The sequence below is a fragment of the Garra rufa genome, chromosome 18 (genome assembly GCF_049309525.1).
Source record: "Garra rufa chromosome 18, GarRuf1.0, whole genome shotgun sequence".
Taxonomy (NCBI): Eukaryota; Metazoa; Chordata; class Actinopteri; order Cypriniformes; family Cyprinidae; genus Garra; species Garra rufa.
The window spans coordinates 14,374,093-14,401,018 of record NC_133378.1 but is presented as its reverse complement, the minus strand read 5'-3'; the positions used below and the strand labels follow the sequence as shown (position 1 = coordinate 14,401,018).

The 26,926-nt window shown below is 39.2% G+C and overlaps 2 protein-coding genes across 2 annotated transcripts in view; one reads left to right on the top strand and one right to left on the bottom strand.

Moving 5' to 3' along the window:
• Positions 1 to 623: 623 nt before the first annotated feature.
• zhx3b (zinc fingers and homeoboxes 3b) lies at positions 624 to 9,874 on the top strand. Its single transcript, XM_073823798.1, has 3 exons — positions 624 to 778; positions 4,849 to 8,207; positions 9,179 to 9,874. The coding sequence occupies exons 2-3, from the start codon at positions 4,982 to 4,984 to the stop codon at positions 9,187 to 9,189; spliced, it is 3,237 nt and encodes a 1,078-aa protein (XP_073679899.1). The 5' UTR covers positions 624 to 778; positions 4,849 to 4,981; the 3' UTR covers positions 9,190 to 9,874.
• Positions 9,875 to 9,909: 35 nt separating this feature from the next.
• Positions 9,910 to 26,926, bottom strand: part of plcg1 (phospholipase C, gamma 1) — an 86,065-nt gene continuing 69,048 nt past the window's right edge. The window contains 10 exon segments of the mRNA XM_073823799.1: positions 9,910 to 12,355; positions 17,241 to 17,491; positions 17,580 to 17,668; positions 18,838 to 18,999; positions 21,483 to 21,597; positions 23,070 to 23,218; positions 23,305 to 23,529; positions 26,521 to 26,617; positions 26,820 to 26,907; positions 26,909 to 26,924. Of these exon segments, the coding sequence (XP_073679900.1) occupies positions 12,316 to 12,355; positions 17,241 to 17,491; positions 17,580 to 17,668; positions 18,838 to 18,999; positions 21,483 to 21,597; positions 23,070 to 23,218; positions 23,305 to 23,529; positions 26,521 to 26,617; positions 26,820 to 26,907; positions 26,909 to 26,924 (1,232 nt within the window). The 3' untranslated portion in view covers positions 9,910 to 12,315.

Below are 26,926 nucleotides of genomic sequence, written 5' to 3'. Positions count from 1 at the left end.
TGCTCAGAAATTCTGCTCAGAAGATGTGTAATAGCGCGCCTTACAGTTTTTCTAAGTATAATTCAAGTATACTTAAATGTAATTTCAGAGAAGTATATAAAGCACATTCCTGAGTAGACTGAAAGTTTACTTAAAATGAGTACTAATAGCACACTTGAATAAACGTCTTTTTCAAAAGGGATTGCTCATGCACAGTATAAAGTCTTGTATTAAAGGTATTATTACATACAAATATAGCCCCTTTATATTTAAGAGGGCTTCTTGTCATCAAAAGCCTTTACACCTCTTATTTCTGCCGCATGCATAGTACATCCTGACCTGACCACAGAAACATTGCGGTTATACAAATTGCACTCTTAATTGCTCTAATACATCTCTGGCATCTAACTTCCATCAAACTTTTTCACCAGCGTTTGCTTTGAGCAGAATGAACTTTTCGTTCACGACAACAAGTGCTGCAGTCGCATCTTTGCGTATCCGCCTATTAATGACTCGTTATCATCAGTAAATTATTCCTGAGCCGATCATCAGGGCTTCGGATGCCAGTGACGCATTCAGTCACATGACGCTGCTGCTGGTGACGTACAGCGTGAGTTTCTTTCCCAGTCCGTGTTTAACACACACTCACACACACTCGACTGGACATAAACAAGAGTGAAGGCCCTTTGTGTTACACTCATCACTGTATCCTCCAGCACAAGCTGACTCGAGTTGTATTTCTCGTGCGTATGGCAGCTGAAGCAGCGCGTCTCCGACGGGATTTGGCTCGTGCCCGCGGGTGAGTTTGTGTTTGACTTTTATTGTTACACATCGATGTCACACTCTTATCATTACAGCAGCTATACTGCACTCATGCATTTAAAGTGACTGACTGCTGCTCTGCGAGTGAGGCACTGTGTGTAATGGCGACAGGAAGAAGGGGTGGAGATGGAGTTTGTGGGGTTTTAATATCTGATCATATTTCATAATATTAGTGCTCATACTCATTAAAGTTGATCAGAATAATGCCACACGTGTGGGATCAGACATGCACAACATGTGTGTGAATTTCTGGTACTGAGAGCACTGACATGTTCAGCTAATCAGCCTTAAAGTTAATTTATATTGTAGATCAGTTAGCTGACTATTTATTTATTAAGCGTGTTTCCAGAAGTCAGTGATCACATTTTGATTTACAATCACAACTGTTGACAATGTATTGTTTTATAGTGATTCACTTTTATATCAGACCAATAAACACAACTTTTAGTTTCCCCATGTGTATAGTTAATGCATAGTGCAGTTTAAGATGTAAGTTTTAAATTTGCTATTTTATTTAGTGTTATTAAATTATCAGTTGTTGCACTGTAGCATCAACTTTTAGTATCAGTCATAAAAAAAAAAACAGTCAAGCTCTAGTGTAAAATTAATGAATGATCATCCACACTTAGAGATGTTAATTGTTTTCAGTTGTTAAAGTTTAGTAGTGACAGCTAAAAAGGATTAACATAGAAAAACCATGTAACTTCTTGTTGCATCAACATTGAAGCCATTTTTGTGTCCTGAAGCTCAAGGCTGTCTGAGGTGAACATGCTGGCCATGGCATTTGATTCATGGAAATAGTAGATCTAACAGGTTTACCGCCTTTACAGGCCTCTCCTCCTCAGCAAAAGTCACGGTCAATGCAACAATGCTCTTTTACATCTCAAAACGACTGCAATTTAAAAGCTATTACCTTAAAAACAGATGTGCCTTTTATAATGCCAGTCATCTGAAAATATCTGTTTATGCTGATTATGAAGTGCATCATTCTCTCTGACTTTAGGAAGATCATCAGTGAACACTTTAATCAAGATAAAAAAAAAAAACCAGGGATTTAAAGATTCTGTTAGTATCTCTTTCTGCTTTTACTTTCCTTTCCCTCTTCCCAGCTTCCAGGTGGGATTATTGCAAATCTATCCCCTTGGAAAACCTGGAAACGTTCCCTTGGCTTGGTCATGATCGTGAAGGCGTCTGAAATCAGGACAAGGGTTGCGGGTCCCTGCGCTGTGCGTACTAGCGGCTCTGGTCAGCAGGAGCTGGCATTGCACTGCCTCGCTGGTTAGGAGACTGTGATGTCAGCCATTTTAGGTTGGACAGCGGAGCGTGTGGTGTGCCGCCATTTTTTTTCCCCCCTCACTCTTCCATTTTTAACTGAGCCTTAACACCTTAGGTGCTGGTGACATCGAATCTGTGCCACTCTGCGTTGAAAAAGCCAAATGTTCTTCGGTGCTTTTGAACTTATGATAATGCACAGTTGGGTGTTGCGTTTTTAATAACTGAGCAATACGTACCAAAAGCCATGCATGGCATAGCCTACGCCATTGGCCTTTTTAATACCATAACGCAAAACTTTTGTGAAATCTTTACACTTTGCATTAGATTTATTGACTTTTTTTACCAATTTAAAAGAATGCATGTAAAGAAACACATTTTCACCTGAGAGGGTCAACATGCATTGGTGTGGCACTCAAAGAAAGGCTTTGACAAGAGGACGCCACGCTATTGACAATGAGAGCGAGCAACCACACCTATCAAACTCAGTCTGAAATAGGATCAGGGACTGCTCTCGCCACTCGCAGCGTCCGGAAAAAACAAGCCCAGGGGAGAGCCAGGAACCGAACGCCGTCTATGGGTTGACCACTGAGTGCGTTAATTCGGTGTGTAGGTGGGGTGCGAGGGGGGGTTGCCATGGGGATAGTAACACACCAGTGGTGCTGACGACCCGTCTCCCAGCAGACTGGGCTGAACTTGTTGAGGGAGAGAGAGAGGCGGTGGGGGAGGGGATGTGAAGGCGAGCAGGGAAACCGACCGTGGGGTACGTGTTTTCGCCAAAGCAAACGTAGTGGATAGAGATTTTAACCCCAACTACACAAAGCCATGTTCATCGTTTATCTTCTAAAACATCCACGTGGTTCAGAATGGGTGCCATTGTTTATTTACATGTTCTCCAGAGAGACAAAGTGTGTAGTGAGGACGAAGGCTGACTGTATAGGCCTCAAACTTTATTTGCACCTTTTAGTGATCCATATCCTTTTTATCTCAGTCAGACCCTATTAGACTAATCCCGCAGGGTTTATTAGTCATTCATCAGTGTATTTCTTTTAATTACAAATTTTACATACGATCCCTCCAATCTCGAACATGGCTAACTAGCGCATTTTTAAGCAAACAATTTGCCAGACAATCCAGTTCAAGAGTCGCTCAGTGCAAACGGCAGCTTGGCTCCCAGGTTGACCACTCGCTAAATAGCTCATGCTGGAACATTCCAGAGCCTTTGGAGTGAGCCAGAGAGGAGGAGGAGGAGATGTGGAGGGGGTAACGGCTCTGTGATTGTTGGATGAGGGTGAAAAAGGGTGTGCGTGAAGGGGGTAGGGATGGCGAATTGGTATCAAGGCAAAAAAAATTCCTGGCTGAAACACCTCACTGCTTCCTGCGAGAGTTAATGGCCCCTCCCTAAGTTCCCAACACATGTGTACACACACACTCGCACCTCGGCCCAAACTTACGGACCCAACCCCCACTTGTCTTCTCGTCCTCGGGGTCTGAGCGGCGTGATGGATGTCAGGCCCGCCTCCCACGCAAACCCTTTTGTGTTGGTTATGTGACCCAGCAGCGTTGGCAGGGCCATGCCCCCTTTTGCTGAACCGAACAGCAAGCTGCGATGAAGGGCATTTTCTAGGGGAAAAAGTATGTCATGGCAGTGCATTTCATTTGCAGTGGTGAAGTTCACCTGACAAGCACATGATCATCATTTAAAATCTGCCATCTTTGCTTCTGGGCTCACAGAACGTTTTGAGGCTATCACCTGAGCCATAAATGCAATGTGAGTAATCAATTTGAATGACAATGCCAGAGTGGCTGACGCCACCCGAAGGACATGTACAGTTTGCGAAAGCTGCTAGTGAAGTTTTTAGACGTGACATCAACAGCAATAAACAGCGACAATAAGACAAAAGTATATTTGAAGTTTTTAGGGACTCAGAAAAAGTTTGGTAATAGTGAAACATAATTTTTACGTGTTTTTTTTTTATTTTATGGCCATCAATATAGAATAATACTTCAAGATTCAGATAAGTGTAATAAGAGCATCTTCCAGCAGGGGCTAACTAGACCATGTTAACAGAAGCAAAGCTTTCCTTTGTCCCTGTGTGACATGGTAGAATTGGAGAAAGCTGTAATGCTCCCATAAGACTTTTCATCTTGGTTATGAACAGCTGTATGGTATTCTCTTATTAGAAGCATGTTCTTATTGTCAGGGTTGTTGTCCTTTCTCATTATGCGTTATGCCTTTTGTGGCCCCATTTAGAGGGTTAACTTACAGCTAGGAAAGTGTGCTGCCCTGTTCCTGGGTATGTTTGCTTGCAGCAGTCTAAGATTAGTGAATTGGAAGTGACCTATATTTCTAGTAGGCCTTGGCAGTCATAGCCATTTGAATCAGAAATTAGCTGAAGTGCTTTTTCCCCTGTGTGTTGTTGTTTAGTGAATACGCTGTTGAACTTAAGGATGTATGCGTATTGAAATGTATGTTTTCTCACAATTTGGGTATGATAAAAACAATCAGGTTTGATTAATAGTAAGTCATTTACTTAAACAACAGAAGTTAACGTTTTTTAGAGAGGGGGTGGGTTGTGAGAATGCTCTGTAAACAGAATGAGAGGCTATAAAAGGTTCTTTGAAAGTAGCTCAGTCATCAGAGACAGACATAAAAGCAGCTCTTCTCGTTTGTACTGTAAGTAAAAAGCTGTTTAAAGATAGGTCAATAGGCAGTTTCTTGTTATTTTAGTATAATAACTAAATTGAGCTTCTGTTGTTTTTTTGTCTTTACAGATGCTCTGATGCCTGAAACCATTAAGTACACGATGATAATGTCTATCAACAAGTTACCAGCGGATGTTCTGTAAGAGTGGATAACCGTAATAATTAATCAGGATTCTCACTGGAGACTTAAGTAGACAGAACCATGGCTAGCAAGAGGAAGTCGACCGTTCCATGCATGATTCCTGTAAAAGCCATGCATCTGCAGGATGACTTTGAACGGGACAGACTGTCCCCTCCAACCAAGGACATTGGCTTTTCCGTTACAGAGGAAGCAAGTGGAAAAATCAGTCAAAGTTTGGTTGAGTCCTCTGGGCAAGAAGCAGGTGATACCAATAAAGATGGCGGGATTTATACTTGTAGGCCATGTAACTTTGAAACCCAGGACCTAAATCTATTCCTTGATCACGTCTACAGCGGGCACCCAGATTTCCGCATTGACCCCTGTTTTTTTTGTGTGGATTGTGGAATAAGTGCTGTAAAATTTGAGGGGTTAGCACTGCACAATGCTCGTGTCCATCCCAGTACAATAAACACCACCCTTCAGCTCAAAAAGAAGGACAACAGAATCATAGTAGAGCAGAGTCTTTGCGTGGATCCTTGCGAAAGCACTAGCTCTAAAGAAACTGAGATATCCATCACCAAGACACCAATCATGAAAATGCTGAAGGGCAAATCAGAACCCAAAAGGATTGTAGTTTCTCACGCTGTTACTGATGACCCTCCCCCCTCTATTACCAAAGTGGTGGAGAAAAATGAGACTCCTGCAGTTACTGTCACTCATGTGCCCACTATTGTCCACAATGGAGCAGCCAGCAAAGTTGCACTGTCATCGGCCATACAGATTGTTAATGGCTCTGGAGCTTTGCCCATGCTGAAGACTGCTGTTACACAAGTCGTTTCTGTCGTGCAGAACAGAAGTCTCAATCAACAATCTGCTCCAGTCTCCTCATCCCACTCCTCTTTGGCTTCCTCTTCATCAAGTGCTAAGAATCTTCCAAAAGTAATGATCCCTCTCAGCAGCATTCCTACCTACAACGCATCCATGGACAATAGCAGTTTCTTGAAGACATCCTTTAGCAAGTTCCCCTATCCAACCAAGGCTGAGCTTTGCTACCTTACTGTAGTTACCAAGTACCCTGAGGAGCAGATCAAGATCTGGTTCACAGCACAGAGGCTGAAACAAGGAATCAGCTGGTCTCCAGAGGAAATAGAAGATGCCCGCAGAAAAATGTTCAATACAATCATACAGGCAGCACCTTCGAACGGCCAGCAACGTCAGACCCACCACACTACTCAGCCAACTATCACAGTTCTGGGCACAACTGGCATCCCTCACATCTTGCAAGGTAGCCTGGTTAGCCAAGGAGGGGTGATTGTCACCCAGCCAATGATGGCTAATGGAATTCAGGTCAGCAGTGCCCCTGTTGCATTAGCCGTAACACCTAAACCTCAGGCTGCTGCAAAGCCGATGATGCAGGCCAGACCTGCTGCAGCCCTGGTAGCCGATAAAGGAATCAGCATGGTTTTAGGCACTGTTGGAAGCAGCAGTAGTGGAAATTGCAGTAGTAGCAGCAGCAGCAATGCTAGTACTAGCAGCAGTTCAAGCAGTATTAGTAGTACCAGCAGCTTGTGTAGCCAAGCTAGTGTAATCAGTATTGGTAGCAGTAGCACTGCTAAGTCAAATAGCAACAGTAATGTTAAGGTCAATACACCAGGTACTAATGCCACTTGCATTCAAAGCAATGGCAATATTGTGAAAAGTGAGGGTAAAGGCAGTTCTGAGGCTAAAAGCCACATTACCAGCAAAAACACTGATTCAACTGCCAGTCCCACTCCGACCACAACCTCGGCATCTACAGCAACAACAGATAGCACAGTACCAAGTAAATCAGACTCTCCTATCTCTATGAACTCTCGTATATTCTCCAGCACTAACTTCCTGGACCCTAGCTTTAACAAAACCAAAAAGTCCCAGGAACAGCTGGCAGCCTTAAAGGAGAGCTTCCTCGTAAGCCAGTTTCCGAATCAAGAGGAAGTAGACCGACTTATAAGCCTAACTGGTCTGACTGTACGTGAAGTACGCAAATGGTTCAGCGACCGCCGATACCACTTCCGGAATCTGAAGGGTTCAAAGTCTAGTGGCGGAGGTCCATCTGTCACAGCTAGTGGTAGCATTTCTCAACTTGATACTCTTGCTGCTGTAGACCTGTCGGAAAACAGTATACCCCCAGAGAGGCCTAAAACCCCCCAGCAGTCACCTCTCAGCCCCTCACAGACATCATCACCGCCAACTCCAACACGGCGTCCTCCACGACCCCCATCTCCAGATTTCACGGCTATACGGTACAAAGAGCGAGAGCCTCACCAGGTTCGTGCTTTGGAAGCCAGCTTTGCAGAGGACCCAGATCCAGCAAGTGAAGAAGTTGACCGGTTAAGAACAGAAACGAAGATGACTCGCCGTGAGATCCACGGTTGGTTTGCTGAACGACGGAAGAGGGTAGCAGCAGAAAAAAAGAAAGAGGAAGCCGAAAGGGCGGAAAGGGAAGATAATGATGTGATGGGAGATGCAGAGGAGCATGGAATAACAAAGGAAAATAGCAGCAATGAGGAGGCTCATGAAGGTGAAGATTCCTCCAAGGAAACACAAGACAAAGAGGAGAAACAAAAGGATGAGACCGGTAGTGAGCCAAAAGTTAACCCAATCAAAATCAATCTTAAAATGCTGAAAGTTACTGAATCTAATGGAAAAGATGAACCAGAGGGCAGTCAGCTTAATGAGGCTACCAAGGTGGCACAATCAAATGTTCCTCAGACCTCCCCCTACCGAGGTAAGAAGACACCAGAACAGCTCCACCTGCTGAAGCAAGTCTTTGCACGCACACACTGGCCCAGTAGTCCCCAGTACAATGATCTGATAGCTAAAACAGGCCTACCACGACCAGAGGTCGTACGTTGGTTTGGAGATTGCCGCTATGTCCTCAAGAATGGTCAGCTCAAGTGGCTCGAGAGTTACCAGACCATGGTAGATGAGGAGGACTTCCAGAAAGCTAGCATTAGTATTCTGAAGGAGCACCTAGATAAACATGGCAAACTAGATGAGACTAAGCTGGAGGAGATTGTCAAATCAAGTGAGCTAGGTGAGGAATCGATCCGACGGTGGTTTGCAAATAAGACACCACTTTCATCCGAGGAAAGGAACTCTGAGAGCACAGGAAGTGTGATGACTGGATCATCATCTGCAACCCCAACTGAAGCTGAACAGCATCTAGACCAGGAAGATGTAAAGGTGAAGCAGTCAGGAAGCGGCCTAATCTCTAAGGATGAAAACACAAAGTCAATAGTTGACACATCAACAGATACTAAACAAGGTGATTAATTTTCTGTCATTTTAGCTGTGAATTACTTTGTAGTTAATTTGAGGATGGGATTAGCCCTTAGAGCTGGGATCTCCAATCCTGCTTCTGGAGAGCTACCGCCCTGCAAACTTCCGTTTCAACACACCTGCCTAAAAAAATCAAGTAACCCAGAACACCTTGATTAGCTGGTTTAGGTGTGTTTGATTGGGGTTAGAGTTGAATCTGCAGGACGGTAGCTCTTCAAGAGCAGGTTTGGAGATCCCTGCCTTTGATCAGGTGTCACCGAACTTGGTCCTGGAGGGCTGGTGTCCTGTAGTTTCTGGCTCCATTTTGCCTCAACACACTTTCCTGGAAGTTTCAAGTATACCTTGTAAGACCTTGATTAGCTGGTTCAGGACAGGCAACGTCGGTCCTGGAGTGCCGATGTCCTGCAGAGCTTAGCTCCAACCCTGAAAAAAAAACTCACCTGCACGTAGCCCTAGTAATTCTGAAGACATTTGTTCTGTGTTTGATTAGGTTTGGAGCTAAACTCTGCATGTCATCAGCACTCCAGGACCGATGTTGCCTATCCCTGGTTTAGGGTGACCAGATGTGCCATTTTACAGGGATACGTTCTGGCCAGGATTTCCATGTTGCTTAAAATAACCAATAATAATCGATAGTTGTGTGACAAAGTACTGTGAGAAAAATTCGAAAGCGTAAGTAGTCATCTGCTCTGCTCTCTAGAGCTCTCATTTTACTTAGATGTCATACAATGATTGATCTGCGCAGCGAAAACAGCCCAAACTTGGTTATTTTAGACAACATAGAAATCCTGGCCAGAACGTGTCTCTGGAAAATGGCACGTCTGGTCACCCTATTATGGTTGGAGCTAAACTCTGCAGGACACCAGCCCTCCAGGATCAAGTTTGATGACCCCTGCCTTAGATAGTGTTTGGTATGAGGTTGTTTTTTGTTTAATACTTTTGTGTTCATTTTCACAGATTCTGACTGAAGAGGAGCGTGGATGCATGAATGAATGTGAAGTGATATCAGCCCATGGGATTACAGCACATGTGGCCTTTAATTGAAGGCGCTTTTTTTTTTAATGAATGACAAATTAAACTTTAACAGGAGCACTGGAGGACGACGCTGCAAAAAAAACAAAAAAAAAAAACTCTTTTCCTTAATGAACATTTCTTTTTCACCAAGAGTTACAAGCTGTCCCACTGTTCAAGACATGGTGTGGATTTTCGAAGGTCAAGATGTACCCTTTCACCAGCCAGCTGCTTTTTCTATTTGGACAGGATAGAGGGGAAAACAAACCTTGGCTTCATGAAGTGAGAGAACCGAGTTGAAGTCCATGGAGAGGTTTTTCTTGGATGGATGTGTATTTCCTAACGTTTTCTTCTGGGGAGGAATTATTTTTAAGGGACTTATGGTGGTACGAAGCGCAAACTGCACAGCTCTCATTGAGCCCTTTTGTAAAATCTTAAAATATGACTGACATAATTGCACCTCAGAGAGGTTGAGTTGTACGCTGTAGGTGAATCAATACCACAGCACATTTTTTTTCCTGAAATGTCATCGAAAGTAAAACAAACCCATGAAATTTGTGTCAAAACGGATTCACCAGTGTGAACGCTTAGGCTTGTATGATTTTTACAAATATTATTTGCAGAATAAATTTATGAAAAATGGTCAGACTTTCAGGCTTGAAAAAAGGACATCACTGTTCATTGTTGAATAAGTACTTTATTCTCAGGCTTGATTATGTTTCATATGAAAAGCAAAATTAAAATGTATACTTCCTCCAATATAGCGTAGGCACATTACAGAAAAGGCTTGGTTTGTAAATAAGAACATCGGTAACAAAACGCTGATGCAAGAAAGCATAGAAAAAGGCATACATGTCCAACAGGGAATCTTTCGTTGATGTATATATGTATACATACACCAAGGCACATGAAAGATGACGCGAGAAAACAGCAGAAACTCATTTACAGACTGGAGAAGGGCTACAGAAGTACAAGGAAAGGGATTAACACTGAAAACTAATCAAGGGAATGTTGGCTAATTAGGAATAAATGTACGGGAACTCGAGCGAAATTCCCTCTTGAAGGAGTTTGGCCTTGTCTTTTCCTCTCAAAGCTAAGGAAGTGATTATGGTCCCTGTGTCTTTGTAATATTTCCAGATTGCTATACACTAATCATTGCAAAAGAAAAGGAATGACAGAATTGATGCATGCATCCAAAGGCGCAAGCCAGTTGCTTGAATTGCACATCCCTCCATGTTAAAATGCCCCAATTAATTAGCATTTCTGCATATGCCCTTTCAGGGGAACATACAACAAACAATAGAAATTGAGGAGTTAAATTCTGGAGCATCTTTCAGACTCTGAGCTCATGCACAGAACCAAATAAATACTGTGACAATAGTGCCATAAAGTAGCAGCCACAAGGCAAAAAACAGGGGGAAAAGGCAAACAAGCTCTCCAAAAAAAAAAAAATGCACCTGGACCCCATGGTCAAACGGAGAGCCAGGTGATGGAAAAAAATTATGCGGCAGCATCACAATGGCTTCTGTATATGGCTGTTAGACACTAAATGATTCTCAGAACTACATGGCATGTGTTATGTGTGCAGTTCAGTAACATCTCAACCTCTACTGGCGAAACAAGAGAACTGCAGGAGACTTGTCAGAGCTACAATAAATATGGCCTTGTTTTTACTGTACATCAACTGTAAATACTGAGGTTTAGCAGTCTTAGCCTGTTTATCTGTTAGGGCAATACTATGGCATAACACAAAACTAAACGACTGCTTGGCACAAGGTCTACATCTAAAAGAAAGACTGACCCGAATGCCAAAGAAGAAAAGAAAAATACATTTTTTGAGAATAATTCAACGCTCACGGTGTTCTACTAACCCAACAAACTGAGACAGACTGATTTGGTCCCAATTTCTTATTCTTATATAACCTCCTGCATTGTCTACCTTTGGCTTTCTTTAAACGTACATCACGGTTAATGTGCTACTAAATCAATAAGACAAGACATAAAAGGAACAAGACTTTTTTCAGGCAAACAGTAAATCACAGAAATGGTTTTAGAGGGATCAAACGCTTTGAAATGAGATGGTCCAAGATTTGTTCTGTAAACTAAATGCACATTTCCAATGCTCCCATAGCCTTAAAACCCCACCTGAGCTGTTTGTGAATTAAAGTCCACTTGTGCAGACTGGCAAAACATAAAAGGAGAGTGATATTGCTCTCTGGTCACTTGATAACGTCATTAACTTTATTTTAAAACAAAATAAGAAGTGAAGCTGAAGCTCCCATACTGCCACATGCCTGTCTTAAAAAAAACGAAGAGAATAAAAAAAAAAATACAAGGACATCCTGGGACGTGTCAAACATTTTAGTCCATCGACTCCGAGGGAAGAGAAAGTGTAAAAATGCGGGAAACGCAATTAAAAAGGCCAAGCCCTCATGTTAAAAACATACTCGTATTAGAAAAAAACAAAACAAAACAATAACATTATGACACAGATGTTTAAATAATACAAATAATCGATCTGAAACTAAATAAAAATCTGGAGTGAGAGGCTCTTTGAGAGCAGATCAGCTGCGACGCTTTTCTAACCGACAGCGAAATGGGGCGCACGCACACACACGCACACGCACATTTATATATTTATATATAAGCCAGAGAGATAGAGTAAAGAAAAAGTATTATTACTCCATAAATGTTAACCTGGAATCGGTTTCAAACTGATGAATGATACAGCCCCCGCTCAATTTTGAAACATTGGCCTTGTGGTCCACCCAAACGCTGTCCTGGAGTCTCGCGCTGCATCAGAGCACCCCCGTCCCGTCCGCCGCAGGTTCAGATTGTAGCTAAGCAGGTAATTGTTCGTTTCTGTCCGTGATCCGAAGCTCCGTTCGCGCCCCGCCAGTCCCTCTGCCACTCCTGAACGGGAGAGAGTCGCAGAGAGAGGGAGATCTGTCTGAAAACGCTGGCGACGACGATTTCCTTAGAAACGGGTTTCACGGCAGTCCTTGACTTCATCAGCTCTGTGGGAACCTTGTCGCTGGTCTCACGTCCGCTCCGTCCATCTGTCGCACGCTCAGCCGCTCGGGTTACGCACGGTTGTCGGCGCTGACGCGGGCCCTGCGAAGCCTGCCAGAGAAAAAGAAACGTTGCACGTGTTAGAATTCAACCTTTTAGACTGACTTCTGATCACTTGACAAGAACCAGCCACTCAGACAGGAAGAGACCATTTCAACCTCACCCGATTAAACCAGATCTCACCAGTAGTTCACTTTCAGAACAAAAATGTACAGATAATTTACTCCTCCCAAGATGTTCATGTCTTTCTTTCTTCAGTCGTAAAGAAATGATGTTTTTTGAGGCAAACATTTCAGGATTTCTCTCCATATAGTGGACTTCTATGGTGCCGCCGAGATTGAACTTACAAAATGCAGTTAAAATGACTATATAAACGATCCCAGATGAGAAAAAAGGGTCTTATTTAGCAAAACGAACAGTCATTTTCTCAAAACATTTACAATTTATGGCCCTTGTTACTGTTCACAGAAATGCTAAACTAAGTCATCTGAGCGCTGAGGGCCTAACATAAAGGGACGTGCAAGAAACACATTAAGAAGTGTCTTTCTGTATTGCAAAAAGGAATTTATTCATGCACAAAATACATTTTTAGACAGGGTTTCCGCGGGGTCTTAAAAAGTCTTAAAAAGTCTAAAATTTAAAAATCAAAATTTTAGGCCTTAAAAAGTCTTAAATTCGCTGTTCTAGGTCTTAAATAATTTTACACAGGTCTTATTTTTCCGATGTCCATGTAACGCTACCTCTAATGCTCATTTAAATTCTCTTTCTGTTGTTTCCGTGGTGTTGTAGTTCTTTATTTCACTATTCCAAATATAATTTGCTGAATTTAAACTACAAATGAGACCAGCATGCAATAGCCAATCAGCTTTCTGTTATTGGCGCGAGTCTCTCTCGGATTGTACCGCAGAAGTTAAATGGATTTAACTTTTTAGCTATGAGGAAGTGCAAGTTTAGCGATACTGGGCTTGGAAAAACTGAATATAGGGCTTGGCTAAGGCCAGTTGCTAACAACTGTAGATTTTTTTCTCCCTCTGTGGAAGTTACTGCGTCTTCAGACAGAATCGCAGTATTTATATAACATTTCTAATATATATATTTATAAATCAATAAATGTATTTAAAACATTAATCTCACTTTTAATTTTGCAGTGTAAATTATGTAATCTCACTGCTAACAGCCATTTAGAATTTAGTGATAAATTCATAAAATAAATTTCAAAGGTACGCATACATTTCAAAAGTAAAAAAAAAAAAAAAATCGCTTTAGAATTTTTTTTTTTTACATCAGATATTTCTAGTGGTACTTTTATGGGGATATTTTGTGTGGAATAGTATCTGCTGATATGGAAAATTCACTGTATATCGTAGTAATAAATTTAATTTATGACAGCCATGAAATTTTGTTTACTTTTTACATTAAATAAACACATTAAATATCACATATGTATGTAATATAATATCTATTTCCATTACAGGTTTAGGTCTTAATTTCATATAAGGTGGTATTAAAAAGGTCTTAAAAAGTCTTAAATTTCACTTGTTCATATCTGCAGAAACCCTGTTTAGAGTGGGACAGCATTTCTCTTAATGCATGAACCATCTACATACTTTTTAATCTCTACACAGAGTACAGACAGAGCTAGACAAAATGAGCATTTGAGGTTAAAAAGTATATAAATTGTAATTTTTTTTTTAGAAATTAACCGATCATTTTGCTAGATAAGACCCTTCTTTCCTCGGCTGTGATCGTTTAAAGCCATTTGAAGCTGCATTTTGGAAGTTCAAACTCGGGGGCACCATAGAAGTCCATTATATGGAGAGAAATCCTGAAATGTTTTCCTCAAAAAAGTCATTTTGAGAAAACAGCCTTTAAAAATATGGATTGAAATTGAAATCTATCGACACAAATAGATAAAGTGCTATAAAAGAAACACTTAACAGTGTCTTTTGAGAGTTTTCTTTCCACTAGTCTAAAAAAACACTATGAAAAACCAAAAAGCCTAAAATCTCAAACTTGACAGGTGTCTCGCCTTCAATGCAAACAGAGATAGAAATTGATAGGTTTTTGGTCAGAATTTGGTGGGTATCTTCAGGCACTTCACGATCCAATCAGATTCATGGTTTACATTTTTTCCCCAATTAATTCTTCTGCTGTGCAAATATATCTTTACAACTTTACATTTTAACAAAATGTAAAATTGCCATTTCTGTGCTTTTTGTTTCTAGTTGTAATCTCTGTATGTCAGTTCTGCCATCTTAAAAGTAGGGCTGTGAATCTTCACTGGTTTCACGGTTTAATTCAATTAAGATCTTCATTATCAACTAAATATTACTATTCGTCACATTCTCAGTTTTCAATATTATTGCACATGGCTACATTTTCATAATACATTTTATTTTAGGCAAAATATACTTTATTTTTTATTATACGAACAACTGCTTAGATCTGTGCATTGGTTTGAATGAAGCCTGTTAAAGCTGGCACTGTCTTTGATCTCATCAGTAATAATCAAGTGGCAATGATGCTGAGAAAAAAGAAAAACCAATAACTATTGTCTGTAAATGCTTATTTAAAATATTTCCATATATCAGATGTTTTGTCCAGCTCTAAAAAAAAAATAACTGACTCTGTGCACATCAGTTTCGTATAAAAGTATTTGTGCATAAAAGTGCATTTAACCGCAGTTGCATCTTTATTAAATGTTTAATCATGTTGGTATGAAAATGAGAAAACTTATACAGTTAAAGTCAAAAGTTTACATACACCTTGAAGAATCTGCATAATGTTCATTATTTTACCAAAATAAGAGGAATCATAGTTGAATTAATAGAAAATAGTTGAATTTTTAAAAAGTTAACAAACGTTTGATTTTTAATACAGTGTTGTTAACTGAATGATCCACAACTGTGTATTTTTTTTTTGTTTATTGATAGTTGTTCACGAGTCCCTTGTTTTTTAGAACCCTTTAAAGAATCTTTCATCATTTGGATTTTTAGAATCTTTTTAACAATCTTCCGTCGTTTGGATTTTTAGAACCTTTTTAAGAATCTTCCGTCGTTTGGATTTTTAGAACCTTTTGAAGAATCTAGTCATTTGTTTGTCCTGAACAGTTAAACTGTCTGCTGTTCTTCAGAAAAATCTTTCAGATTCTTTGGTTTTCCAGCATTTTTGTGTATTTGAACCATTTCCTACAACGACTGTATGATTTTGAGATCCATCTTTTCACACTGAGGACAACTGAGGGACTCATATGCAACTATTACAGAAGGTTCAAACATTCACTGATGCTCCAGAAGGAAACACAATGCATTAAGAGACTTTTTCCTATTTTGCCTAAATATCACATTTGCTACAGAAGACACTTACATGCAGGGCCTAAAACTAACCTTCTGTAGGAAATGGCACACTTGCCAAGTTTTATTTATTAATTTATTTTTACCAGCCATCAAACTCTTTTTGCAAAAACAGCCAGTTATTACTACTACAATGACTAAACACACCTGCTACTGGTGTCTCTATAAAAACGCATTTTCCCTCAATTTTCCATATTAATTATATCGAATCAATATTACAGTATAATTGAAAGCTATCATTTCCTATTTTTAGGCTCTGAAATATAAAACAACTTTTAATATAAATTATTTTAAAACAATTTTCACATAAACTAAAAATTGTATATGCATTAACCATACAGATGAATCTTTACTCAAGCTACACAAGTTAATCAACTAGAGCAGTCGAGTGATGATTTCTCTTTTTCATTTGTTCTTTGATTTCCATCAAACGACAGACTTCAGCAGGTTTCACTTTATAAGTAGCACTAGTCTCTAAAACCTGACGCACATGACGCAGATCCAACACGTATGCGATTTTCTTGAAACTGTTTACGGTCATTTAAGACTTTATAACTCAATTAAGGCTATGTTTACAAGGTAACTTACCAGAACCGTGCATTTTGCGTTTATTGAAGTGCTAAGTTACTGGTGCGCTGTTTAAAGCGGCTCAGCGTATGTGTAATGTTACAACCAAGTGTGCACCTTTCAAACTTTCCTTCTCTGCACAGTTTAGGCGGCGTAACCTCAGATATGTCAGAAACCGCGAATCTCTTTAAAAAAATGGCTGTTGTTTTCACTACATTGCATTGTTATATTTCGGAAAAGTTTAACACACCAACTGGCGACTTACTCTGTTACATATATTGTGCGATTATGCGATTTTTGCTCGCATTTGGTGCTTGGCGAGTGTTAATTTTAGGCCCTGTTTAGGTGTTTCCCAGATGACAAAATAAGTAAAATTTATCCAAATATACAAATTCAAAAAGTTTTTACCCCTGGCTCTTAAAGGGATAGTTCACCCAAAAATGATCGTTTGCGTTTGCGTATTCTACGCCAGAAGCGCGTGCACGTGACGTGACTGATGCCAAACTCGTGCTCATGACAGATGGACGTGGCTGTGTATCAAAGGTAAAAAATGATATAAATACTGTTCAGTTTCTCACAAAAACCGATCGTTTCGTGTCTTAAGACATCAATGTATCATCACGAGCCGCAGGGTGTAATTTGGATTTGTCTGTGCATGTTTTTGTTTACTTTTAAAGGTTTGGTGCCCATCCACGTCCATAATAAGGATGGCAGACTGCACCGGTTTTCATTAAAATTCTTCGTTTGTGTTTTTCTGAGGAAACAAAGTCACCTACATCTTGGATGCATTGGGGGTAAGCAGATAAACATCAAAATTTCATTTTTGGGTGAACTATCCCTTTAATGCATCATTTTAGATAGTCCACAGTCTAATAAATGTTGCCAACCTTTTTAAAGTTTTTAAAGTACATTTTAGTACTGAAGACTTGGATCAGTAAAATTCAGTTTATCACTCTGATTCTGATGAAACATAAGCCATATAATTTGACAATTTAGCATGTTTAAACCAAGCGTACCTCCTGTTCTCATGGTCCAACAGCGCCTCCTGTGACACTCTGAAGTCATCCAGAGGGGACTGGTAGCGGGCCTCGAAGGAGCCCTCCCGACCGCGATATCCCAGCGCCTGACCCGGAGATGAAGGCAGGGGTGACATGGAGGACGTGGAGGAAACGGAGCTCGTGTCCCCCATACGCTCCCGGCCCACCTGCATGGCCATGGCCATCGCCCCCGCCGTCGAGAACGGACTCAACATCTCACCGTTCTCATGCTGTGGAAGAAAACAGGTTGCCATTACAATACAGCATGCTCATTTAGGCAGTTAACCAAGGTGCATTTGTACATGCTATGATCCCCACCCTTCCTCTGACGATGTCCATGTGCACCAACAGAGACGCCAACTCCAGATCCTCACTGTAGCTGTTCTTCAGCGGGACCGACCGGTAGCCTACAGACAGACATTAGTGACGTTGTTTATTTCACTCTTTAAAGGATGAACTCAGGGTTGTCCAATTCTTCTTTTGGAGGGCCAGCGTTTCTACAAAGAAGCCCGTGGCCCTCTAGGACCATGTTTGGACTCCCCAAGTTAGGGCTGTCACTATCGATTATTTTGGTAATCGAGTAATCTGTCACTTATTCTAATGATTAATCGAGTAATCAAATAATTATAATTATTTTTTCTGTAATAATCAAATAGACTTCAGTTAACAACAACCTTTAAAATGACTTAAGTACATATATAATAGCAACGAGCCAATGATAATTAGTTCAAATAAAGTATCAAAAGCAAGTAGTCATATGGTTTTATTAAACATAATGCATTATAAACAGTAAAGCTAATGTACATTATACATTATAAAAAAAGCCTGCAGAGGGCGCCAGCGGCTTGTTTTTTTAAACGTCATATTCGTTTAATCCTTGTTTAATATCGACTCAACAAACATTTAATTCAAATGTCCACTTAATCTTTAATATTTGGCCATTTCTTTACGACAAAAAAGCTGCAGGCACCGTAATTTATTGAATATGTGGACATCAAATCTTCTAAACTCAGGGCGAGGGTTGAAACTTTTATTTTGAAATCACAAAGAACAGTTAGCATATAGAGATATACTAATGTACTCTCCTGTGTTTGCGTAGGGTTATAAACGATATATCTTACAAATCTGATGAAATGGCACACGTTGCGTTCCCAGATAAATGTTATTATAAACCAAAACTCACAATCACATGCAGAGATAGAGTTTGAGACACTCCACACATGTAAATGATAACAGTTCTTGTTTTGCAACATTTACTGTGAACGGAGCAGATATGAGACGCAAGTAAATAACTTACACGCATGTAAATAATTGAAGTGCATATTTTAAACCTGCATCGCATATATATTTAATTGAATCGTAGCGTTTGCAAATTTTTAATAGCATTATACTTTATCATTTTAAATGGGTTTAATATGTGGAATGCGCCACTTCCGGTATTTTGCCGATTACTTCCACACGGGCAAAATGCAATCGAGGATTTTTTAAAATCGAATACTCGAATAGAATCGAGGAATCGCTACAGCCCTGCCCCAAGTAAACATTTCCTTTGAAAGCACTGTTTTGTAAACCGTACCTGTTTTGAGGCAGTTGATGGGGAACGTCGCTTGGGCGAGAAAGTTCTGGTCGTTGAACATGTCGATTTCATAGACCACGAAGCGCAGGAAGGCAAAGGAAGGATTGCAGACGGTGAATCGGAAGGGTTTCCTGGGCCAGGTGGGGTTCAGACCGTTGTCCGCTGAAAGTTTAACAATTAAATCTTTTAGTGATCCCACATACCTCCACAGCATTTGCTCTTACACCATTCCTTTTGGTTTTCTCCAAAAAAAGAGTGAATTTCTAGAATTTTAAGGAAAAAACGCTAGCAACAATTGGGTTTTTGGCACCTGACGAACCTGTGCTTTTCTTTTTTCTTTTTATTTATAGACCTAAACAGAAGAACTTGAACTTTATGTCTAGCTACTTAATCCCAATTTTCCCTTGGTTTTCTCTAAAAATGAGTGAATTTCTAGAACTTTAGGAAAAATGCCCAGCAAGCAATAGTCGTCATTTCACCGTCTGGGTTAACTATAAACCCGATATAGTCCGGCTATGTGTAACCCACTTCCAGCCCAAATAATCTTGAATTTGGTTGCATGCCATTTTTTGGCAAAATAACTAGTTAGATGTATGATATTCCATCCTGTAAGCAAACTCAGCAGCGTTTACAAGGTTTTATGGTTTAATTTTTGTAATTTTAATTTGTCATTTTTAAATTGATGACTAGTCTAATACTGGGATATTTGTAGACGTCTATTAAATTTTCACTGACAGCCCAAATACAAATTTGTTTTAGCCTAGACGTCTGGGCTGTGTTTTCACGGCTAATAGACGTCTTTTAGACCAAAAAATGCTTGCTGGGTGCGAGCAACAATTGGGTGTTTTTTACTGTGTACTCAATCAAAAACATTCAATTCAATTCAAATAAAATTTTGTTTGAATAAAACTTTCCACAAGCAAGTTAAAGCCATTTATAACAATATTAGTACAGGCATTTTTTAGTGAAAAACAGGCCTATTTAGTTTATTGACATTATAGATGTGTTCAAAAGTTTCTTAAAGCAATGTCATAGAAGAACCAGTGTTGGTTCCTCAAAGAACTATTCAGTCAAAGGTTCTTTAACCCTTAAAGACCCTTTTTTGGGGCACCTGTACTTTTTTTCAGACCTATTTCTAGCAGTCAGCATCAATTGCCATATATCATTATGAAACAGAAGAACTTGATCTTTATGTCTAGCTAATTAATCCCAATTTTCCTTTAGTTTTCTCTAAAAATGAGTGAATTAATGAAACTTTAGGAAAAATGCGAGCAACAATTGTTTTTTTTTTTTTTTTTTTACTGTTTACTCAAACAAAAACTCCTGAAGGTTGGATTTTTTTCTTTAGAAATTTGTATTTGGGTGTTTTACACTTACAAATAAAATTTTGTTTGAATAAGAGTTTCCCCAAGCAAGTTATAGCCATTTATTACAATAATATTACAGCCGCTTTTTAGTGAAAAACAGGCCTGTTTAGTTTTTTGACAATATAGATGTGTTCAAAAGGTTCTTCAAGCGATGCAATAGAAGAACAATTTTTGGTTCCTCAAAGAACTATTCAGTCAAAGGTTCTTTAACCCTTTAATATCCTTTTTGGGGCACCTGACGAACCTGTACTTTTCTTTTTTTATTTTCAGACCTAAACAGAAGAACTTGAACTTTATGTCTAGCTAGGTAATCCCAATTTTCTTTTTGTTTTTCTTTAAAAAAAGAGAATTTCCAGCACTTTAGGAAAAACACTAGCAACAGTTGGGTGTTCTTTTACTGTGTACTTTTTCTTTAGAAATTTGTATTTAGGTGTTTTACACTTTCAAATAAAATGTTTTTTGTATAAAACTTTCCCCAAGCAAGTTATAGCCATTTATTACAATATTGTTATAAGCACTTTTTAGTAAAAAACAGGCCTTTTTAGTGTATTGACAATATAGACCTGTCCAAAAAAATATAAAGAGTCCAAATTTTTCACAAACTCCACACAAAATGAGAGAGAAATATACAAGTGCAATAGAAAAAATAGTGCAAATAATCTTTACAAACTATATAAGAATTAGTTACATAATATAACAACCAAATAGATGGATCTGCTGGCTGTAGTCTGTGTCAGAATCTATTTTACCGGGACATTGCCTAGTGACACCAAAACCTGTATGCACTGCTGTTTCACTCTTGTTTTTGGTTTGTTTTATGTCAAAGGGCTCTGTCGTGAGTATTTCTGTGCTTTTTCAAAGAATGCAGTCATGCAAATGTGTTATTTTGTGTTTGTTTTCATGCACGCATTGGTTTCATCTGACGAATCAGTGCTGAGGAAATGTGATGACATAATCAAGCTCACTACGGAGCCTCTGAATATCCAAAATGATAAATGTCACTTTTTAAAGCATTCAAATTGGATTAGTGGTTCTTAGACATTTTAGAAGAATAGTTATTTTTAGTCGTGGGCAGCTGTTTGTCTTTGAGGGTTAAATAACCGTCTCTTTCTTACCTTTTTATAATCTGAAGAACCTTATTTGCCACAAAGAACCTTTTGTGAAACAGAAAGGTTCTTCAGATGTTAAAGGTTTTTCTATGGCATCGTGAAGCACCTTTATTTTTAAGAGTGTAAAGTGTTGTTTAGCATTTGAGAGATGTTTGCATTTGCACCTCACCTTCAGAGTCAGTCCTCAGCTTGGCGTTGTCATATTCTGCTCCACAAACTTCAATCTCGATGAGAGGGCAAACGATTCCTCGACCGTGTTTGGGCAAGTGGCGCGCTCCCAAAACCTAAAACACACCAACATTAGTTTCCTTCATTAGCGAGTAGTCACTCTTACATCATCAGTACTGACTGATGAACAGTTTCCACTTGAGTGAACAAAAGCACAGTCTGAAGACACCACTATGTGCTTGGCTTCTGGTTGCTAAAACACAATGCCATCAATGGTCATTGGTCACATTTTGTAGAAGTCTTGGAAACCAAATCTACCAGCCAGAGTTGTGTAGATACCCATTTCTGCATGTTTTGTGAAGGTAAATTTAGGATTTTTTCAACTTCAAACAGATCTCCATTACTTATATATATATATATATATATAAAAAAAAAAAAAAAAAGCTTACGGCTCTGCTCCAAATCACTAGAATATGAAAATAACTTATTTACCTTCTGATCAAACTGCAAAAAAGTGATGTTTTCAGTATTCTTTTCTTGCTTCTTCATTTAAGAATCTTTAGTTATTTAGATTTTTAGAATCTTTTTTAGGAATATTTAGTCATTCAGATTTTTAGAATCCTTTTAAGAATCTTTCATCATTTGAATTTTTTTTTTAATCTTTTTAAAAACGTTTAGTCAGTCGTATTTTTAGAATCTTTAAGTATCTTTAAACATTTGCATTTTTAGAATCTTGTTAAGAATCTTTCTTCATTTGTATTTTAAGAACCTTTAAGAATCTTTAGACATTTGCATTTTTAGAATGTTTTTGTGAATCTTTCGTCATTTGTATTTTTAGAAACTTAAGAATCTTAAAAGAATCTTTAAGAATCTTTCGTCATTTGGGTTTTTAGAATCTTTTTAAGAATCTTTAAGAATCTTTTTAAGAATCCTTAGTCATTTGGATTTTTAGAATCTTTTTAAGAATCTTAAAAGAATCTTTAAGAATCTTTCGTCATTTGGGTTTTTAGAATCTTTTTAAGAATCTTTAAGAATATTTAAGAATCCTTAGTCATTTGGATTTTTAGAATCTTTTTGAGAATCTTTAGGAAGAGGAAGATATTTTTTGCAGTGCATACAACAGTTAATGCCGTAGGTTCATGAATCTAAGAAATACTGCTCTGATTTAAGACCATTTTAGGCTTTAATTTGTGGATAGACAAAATAAAGGGATGGTTCACCCAAAAAAGAAAATTGTCTCATTAATTACTCACCCTGATGTAGTTCTAAACCTTTAAGTCCTTTGTTCATTGTCAGAACACAAATTACATTTTATTTTTAAATATTTTTATGAAATTTATGAGCTTTCTGACCCTGCATAGACAGCAATGCAACTGACACATTCAAGGACCAGAAATGTAGTAAGGACATGGTGACATATTGATATCAATAGTGAAATCACTCTATGCAGGGTCAGAGAGCTTTCGGATTTCATCAAAAATATATCAGTTTGTGTTCTGAAGATGAACAAAAAATTGTAACGACATGAAGATGAGTAATTAATGACAGATTTTTGAGTCAACTATTATACTGCAGCATGCATGTGTACCTCTATGCAGAGCGTGATGGGCTCCACTCCTCTCAGAGAGTGCCGGTCAAACGGGTCAAAGTTGTCGTCTCTCATAATCGGCGGCTGCAGCACGTAACCACTCCTGCCATTCAGCATGAAGAGAGCCTGATTCATCTGCATTGGCTTATCTGCAGAGAAATTATCACTCTGTTAAACAACAGGACGCACACAGTGGAGAAGAGGACCAGATTGAGAGCCATGGCCCTGTTCTCACCTGCGGTCTGGAAGTTAAGAGCCACCAGCTGACTACCACACAGCCACATGGGTAACGGGTCGTAGTTGGAGGAGTCCAGACGCTGACCGCGTGGGTAAATCCGTGAGAGCTGTAGCCGGTTGTACTGCAGGAACTTCTTTCCTTTGATACGGTTCACATACTTCTCTGCTTTGGTCTCGGGAAACGATGACATATCCCGGAAACAGGCCCGCTCTGTCCCAATTTCTGTAGGAGACACAAGAGGCTTTCAGGGTTTATGTTGTTATGACATGAGTCAATATAATCAAATTTCCATGAGGCATCAATAACTTTAAATTAAAAACCAGAGATGTTCACAAGTCTTTAACTTGGAGTCCGAGTCAAGTCTGAAGTCTTTGTCTCTGGACTCCGAGTCGAGTCTGAAGTCTTTAACTTGGAGTCTGAGTCAAGTCTGAATTCTTTAACCTGGAATCCCAGTCAAGTCTGAAGTCTTTAACCTATAGTTTGAGTCAAGTCTGAAGTCTTTAACCTGGAGTCTGAGTCAAGTCTGAAGTCTTTAACCTGGAATCCCAGTCAAGTCTGAATTCTTTAGCTTGGAGTCAGAGTCAAGTCTGAAGTCTTTAACCTAGAATCCCAGTCAAATTTGAAGTCTTTAACCTGGAGTCCGAGTCAAGTCTGAAGTCTTTAGCTTGGAGTCCGAATCAAGTCTGAAGTCTTTAACCTATAGTCCGAGTCAAGTCTGAAGTCTTTAACCTGGAATCCCAGTCAAGTCTGAATTCTTTAGCTTGGAGTCTGAGTCAAGTCTGAAGTCTTTAACCTGGAATCCCAGTCAAGTCTGAAGTCTTTAACCTATAGTCTGAGTCAAGTCTGAAGTCTTTAACCTATAGTCTGAGTCAAGTCTGAAGTCTTTAACCTATAGTCTGAGTCAAGTCTGAAGTCTTTAACCTGGAATCCCAGTCAAGTCTGAAGTCTTTAACCTGGAGTCCGAGTCAAGTCTGAAGTCTTTAACCTGGAATCCCAGTCAAGTCTGAAGTCTTTAACCTGGAGTCCGAGTCAAGTCTGAAGTCTTTAACCTGGAGTCCGAGTCAAGTCTGAAGTCTTTAACCTGGAGTCCGAGTCAAGTCTAAAGTCTTTAACCTGGAGTCCGAGTCAAGTCTGAAGTCTTTAACCTGGAATCCCAGTCAAGTCTGAAGTCTTTAACCTGGAATCCCAGTCAAGTCTGAAGTCTTTAACCTGGAATACCAGTCAAGTCTGAAGTCTTTAACCTATAGTCTGAGTCAAGTCTGAAGTCTTTAACCTATAGTCTGAGTCAAGTCTGAAGTATTTAACCTATAGTCTGAGTCAAGTCTGAAGTCTTTAACCTATAGTCTGAGTCAAGCCTGAAGTCTTTATCCTGGAGTCCGAGTCAAGTCCGAAGTCTTTAACCTGGAATCCCAGTCAAGTCTGAATTCTTTAACCTGGAGTCCGAGTCAAGTCTGAAGTCTTTAACCTGGAGTCCGAGTCAAGTCTGAAGTCTTTAACCTGGAGTCCGAGTCAAGTCTAAAGTCTTTAACCTGGAGTCCGAGTCAAGTCTGAAGTCTTTAACCTGGAATCCCAGTCAAGTCTGAAGTCTTTAACCTGGAATCCCAGTCAAGTCTGAAGTCTTTAACCTATAGTCTGAGTCAAGTCTGAAGTCTTTAACCTATAGTCTGAGTCAAGTCTGAAGTCTTTATCCTGGAGTCCGAGTCAAGTCCGAAGTCTTTAACCTATAGTCTGAGTCAAGTCTGAAGTCTTTAACCTATAGTCTGAGTCAAGTCTGAAGTCTTTAACCTATAGTCTGAGTCAAGTCTGAAGTCTTTAACCTGGAGTCTGAGTCAAGTCTGAAGTCTTTAACCTGGAATCCCAGTCAAGTCTGAAGTCTTTAACCTGGAGTCCGAGTAAAGTCTGAAGTCTTTAACCTGGAGTCTGAGTCAAGTATGAAGTCTTTAACCTGGAGTCTGAGTCAAGTCTGAAGTCTTTAACCTGGAGTCTGAGTCAAGTCTGAAGTCTTTAACCTGGAATCCCAGTCAAGTCTGAATTCTTTAGCTTGGAGTCTGAGTCAAGTCTGAAGTCTTTAACCTGGGGGGGTGTTCCATAAAACAAGTTTACCAAATAAGCCAGGCTTATTTCAGTTAGTCTGACTTACTGTCACTTGATTTGGTTCAAAATAAGTCTGAAATAAGCCTGACTTTTTTGGTAAACTTGTTTTATACCCCCCTGGAATCCATGTCAAGTCTGAAGTCTTTGGTCACGAGTTCGAGTCGAGTCTCAAGTCATTTAATGGCTGTATTGAAACAAGGCATTAAAAGGCTGTTTTATAGGCTATAGACAAAATATATGATCTATGATCAGTTTTTTTTAAAGAGGTGTTAAGATGTAAGGTTAATGTACATCCAGCCCATTACTTATGTTTTAATCCATTACCATGTTCAAAACTGTTTTTCTGTAATCAAATTCTATAATAAGAGTCCTTTCTACCATGACACATAAGGAAATATGTGACACAGATATTACAAAACCATACAAATAAAGTATTTCTCTTTGATATAAGTCAGGGCTATTCAATTAAAGATCCAAGAAGCACAGCCTCTGTATATTTTTTCCAAGGTCCGAAAAAACAACAACAACATTTTACATGTCTTGTATTTACATTTAGATGCATGCAAGGCCAAAAATACTGTTTCTGTTCAGGATTTTCCTCTACACTTTTTTCTACTTAAAAGCATTATTGTAGACATTTTTACTAGATAATCAAAATGTTCTCATCTTGAGCAGAAAAGAAAGATAAACAGCAGTTTTAAAGTTACATCCCAGGCATCTAACAACAATATTCCTAAGCTTAATTAGCCTACATTATTATTTTGAAATGTTCTTAGACTACAGATTAATAATGCTAAATTTAGATCAGAAACATCTGGTCACATCTAGTTTGAACAGTCAGAGTCATAGGTTATTGATAGATAAATACATAGTAAGAAAAATAACTAGATTTGCAGCATTTCTGCTGTGTTTTAGTGAAAGTAATTATCATTTTGTGGGTGCGGGTGCAGTCCACCCTTTGGATATCAGTTATATTTAAGTATTTAAGGATAAAAGACTTGAATTAATTTTAAAATATAACGAGTCCTTTTCCTCAAGTCAAAGTCTGGAATCATTTTAAGTCGAGTCTGAAGTCTATAAAAAGTGGCCATCTCTGGTAAAAATTGTTGCATATCTTACTGTCTTCATCAAAAGGAACCGGTCGGCAGTAGATGACGAGGTCTGACAGCTCTAAAGCAATCTTCTTTCTTCTTTCCATCATTTTACCCTCCTCAAGCTGATAGAGAACAAATCATCGTTAGTCATATTAAACAGTCTGTCAAAAAAAAAAACAAGGAAAATGCACAAATTTTAGATAAACTTGATGACATGATTTGCAAGCACAAGTTTGTTTTAGCATTGAAGAGGTTTAGTAACAGGTGGTGAGTCAGTTTTATTGTGTTGCTGTAGAGGAGGAGATATGGCGTATCATAGCTGACCTTCGCTTCGGAGGTCATGGTGACCTCTCGTATCTTCACCACCCAGTCCTTCAGCTCCTCCTGTGAATTGGCTGCGATGTCCAGCACTGCCGGTGCGGGGTGAAGCT

What these genes read in the sequence shown, in the direction of transcription:
- zhx3b (XM_073823798.1), top strand. Translation starts at nt 4,982, where the DNA reads ATGGCTAGCAAGAGGAAGTCGACCGTTCCATGCATGATTCCTGTAAAA.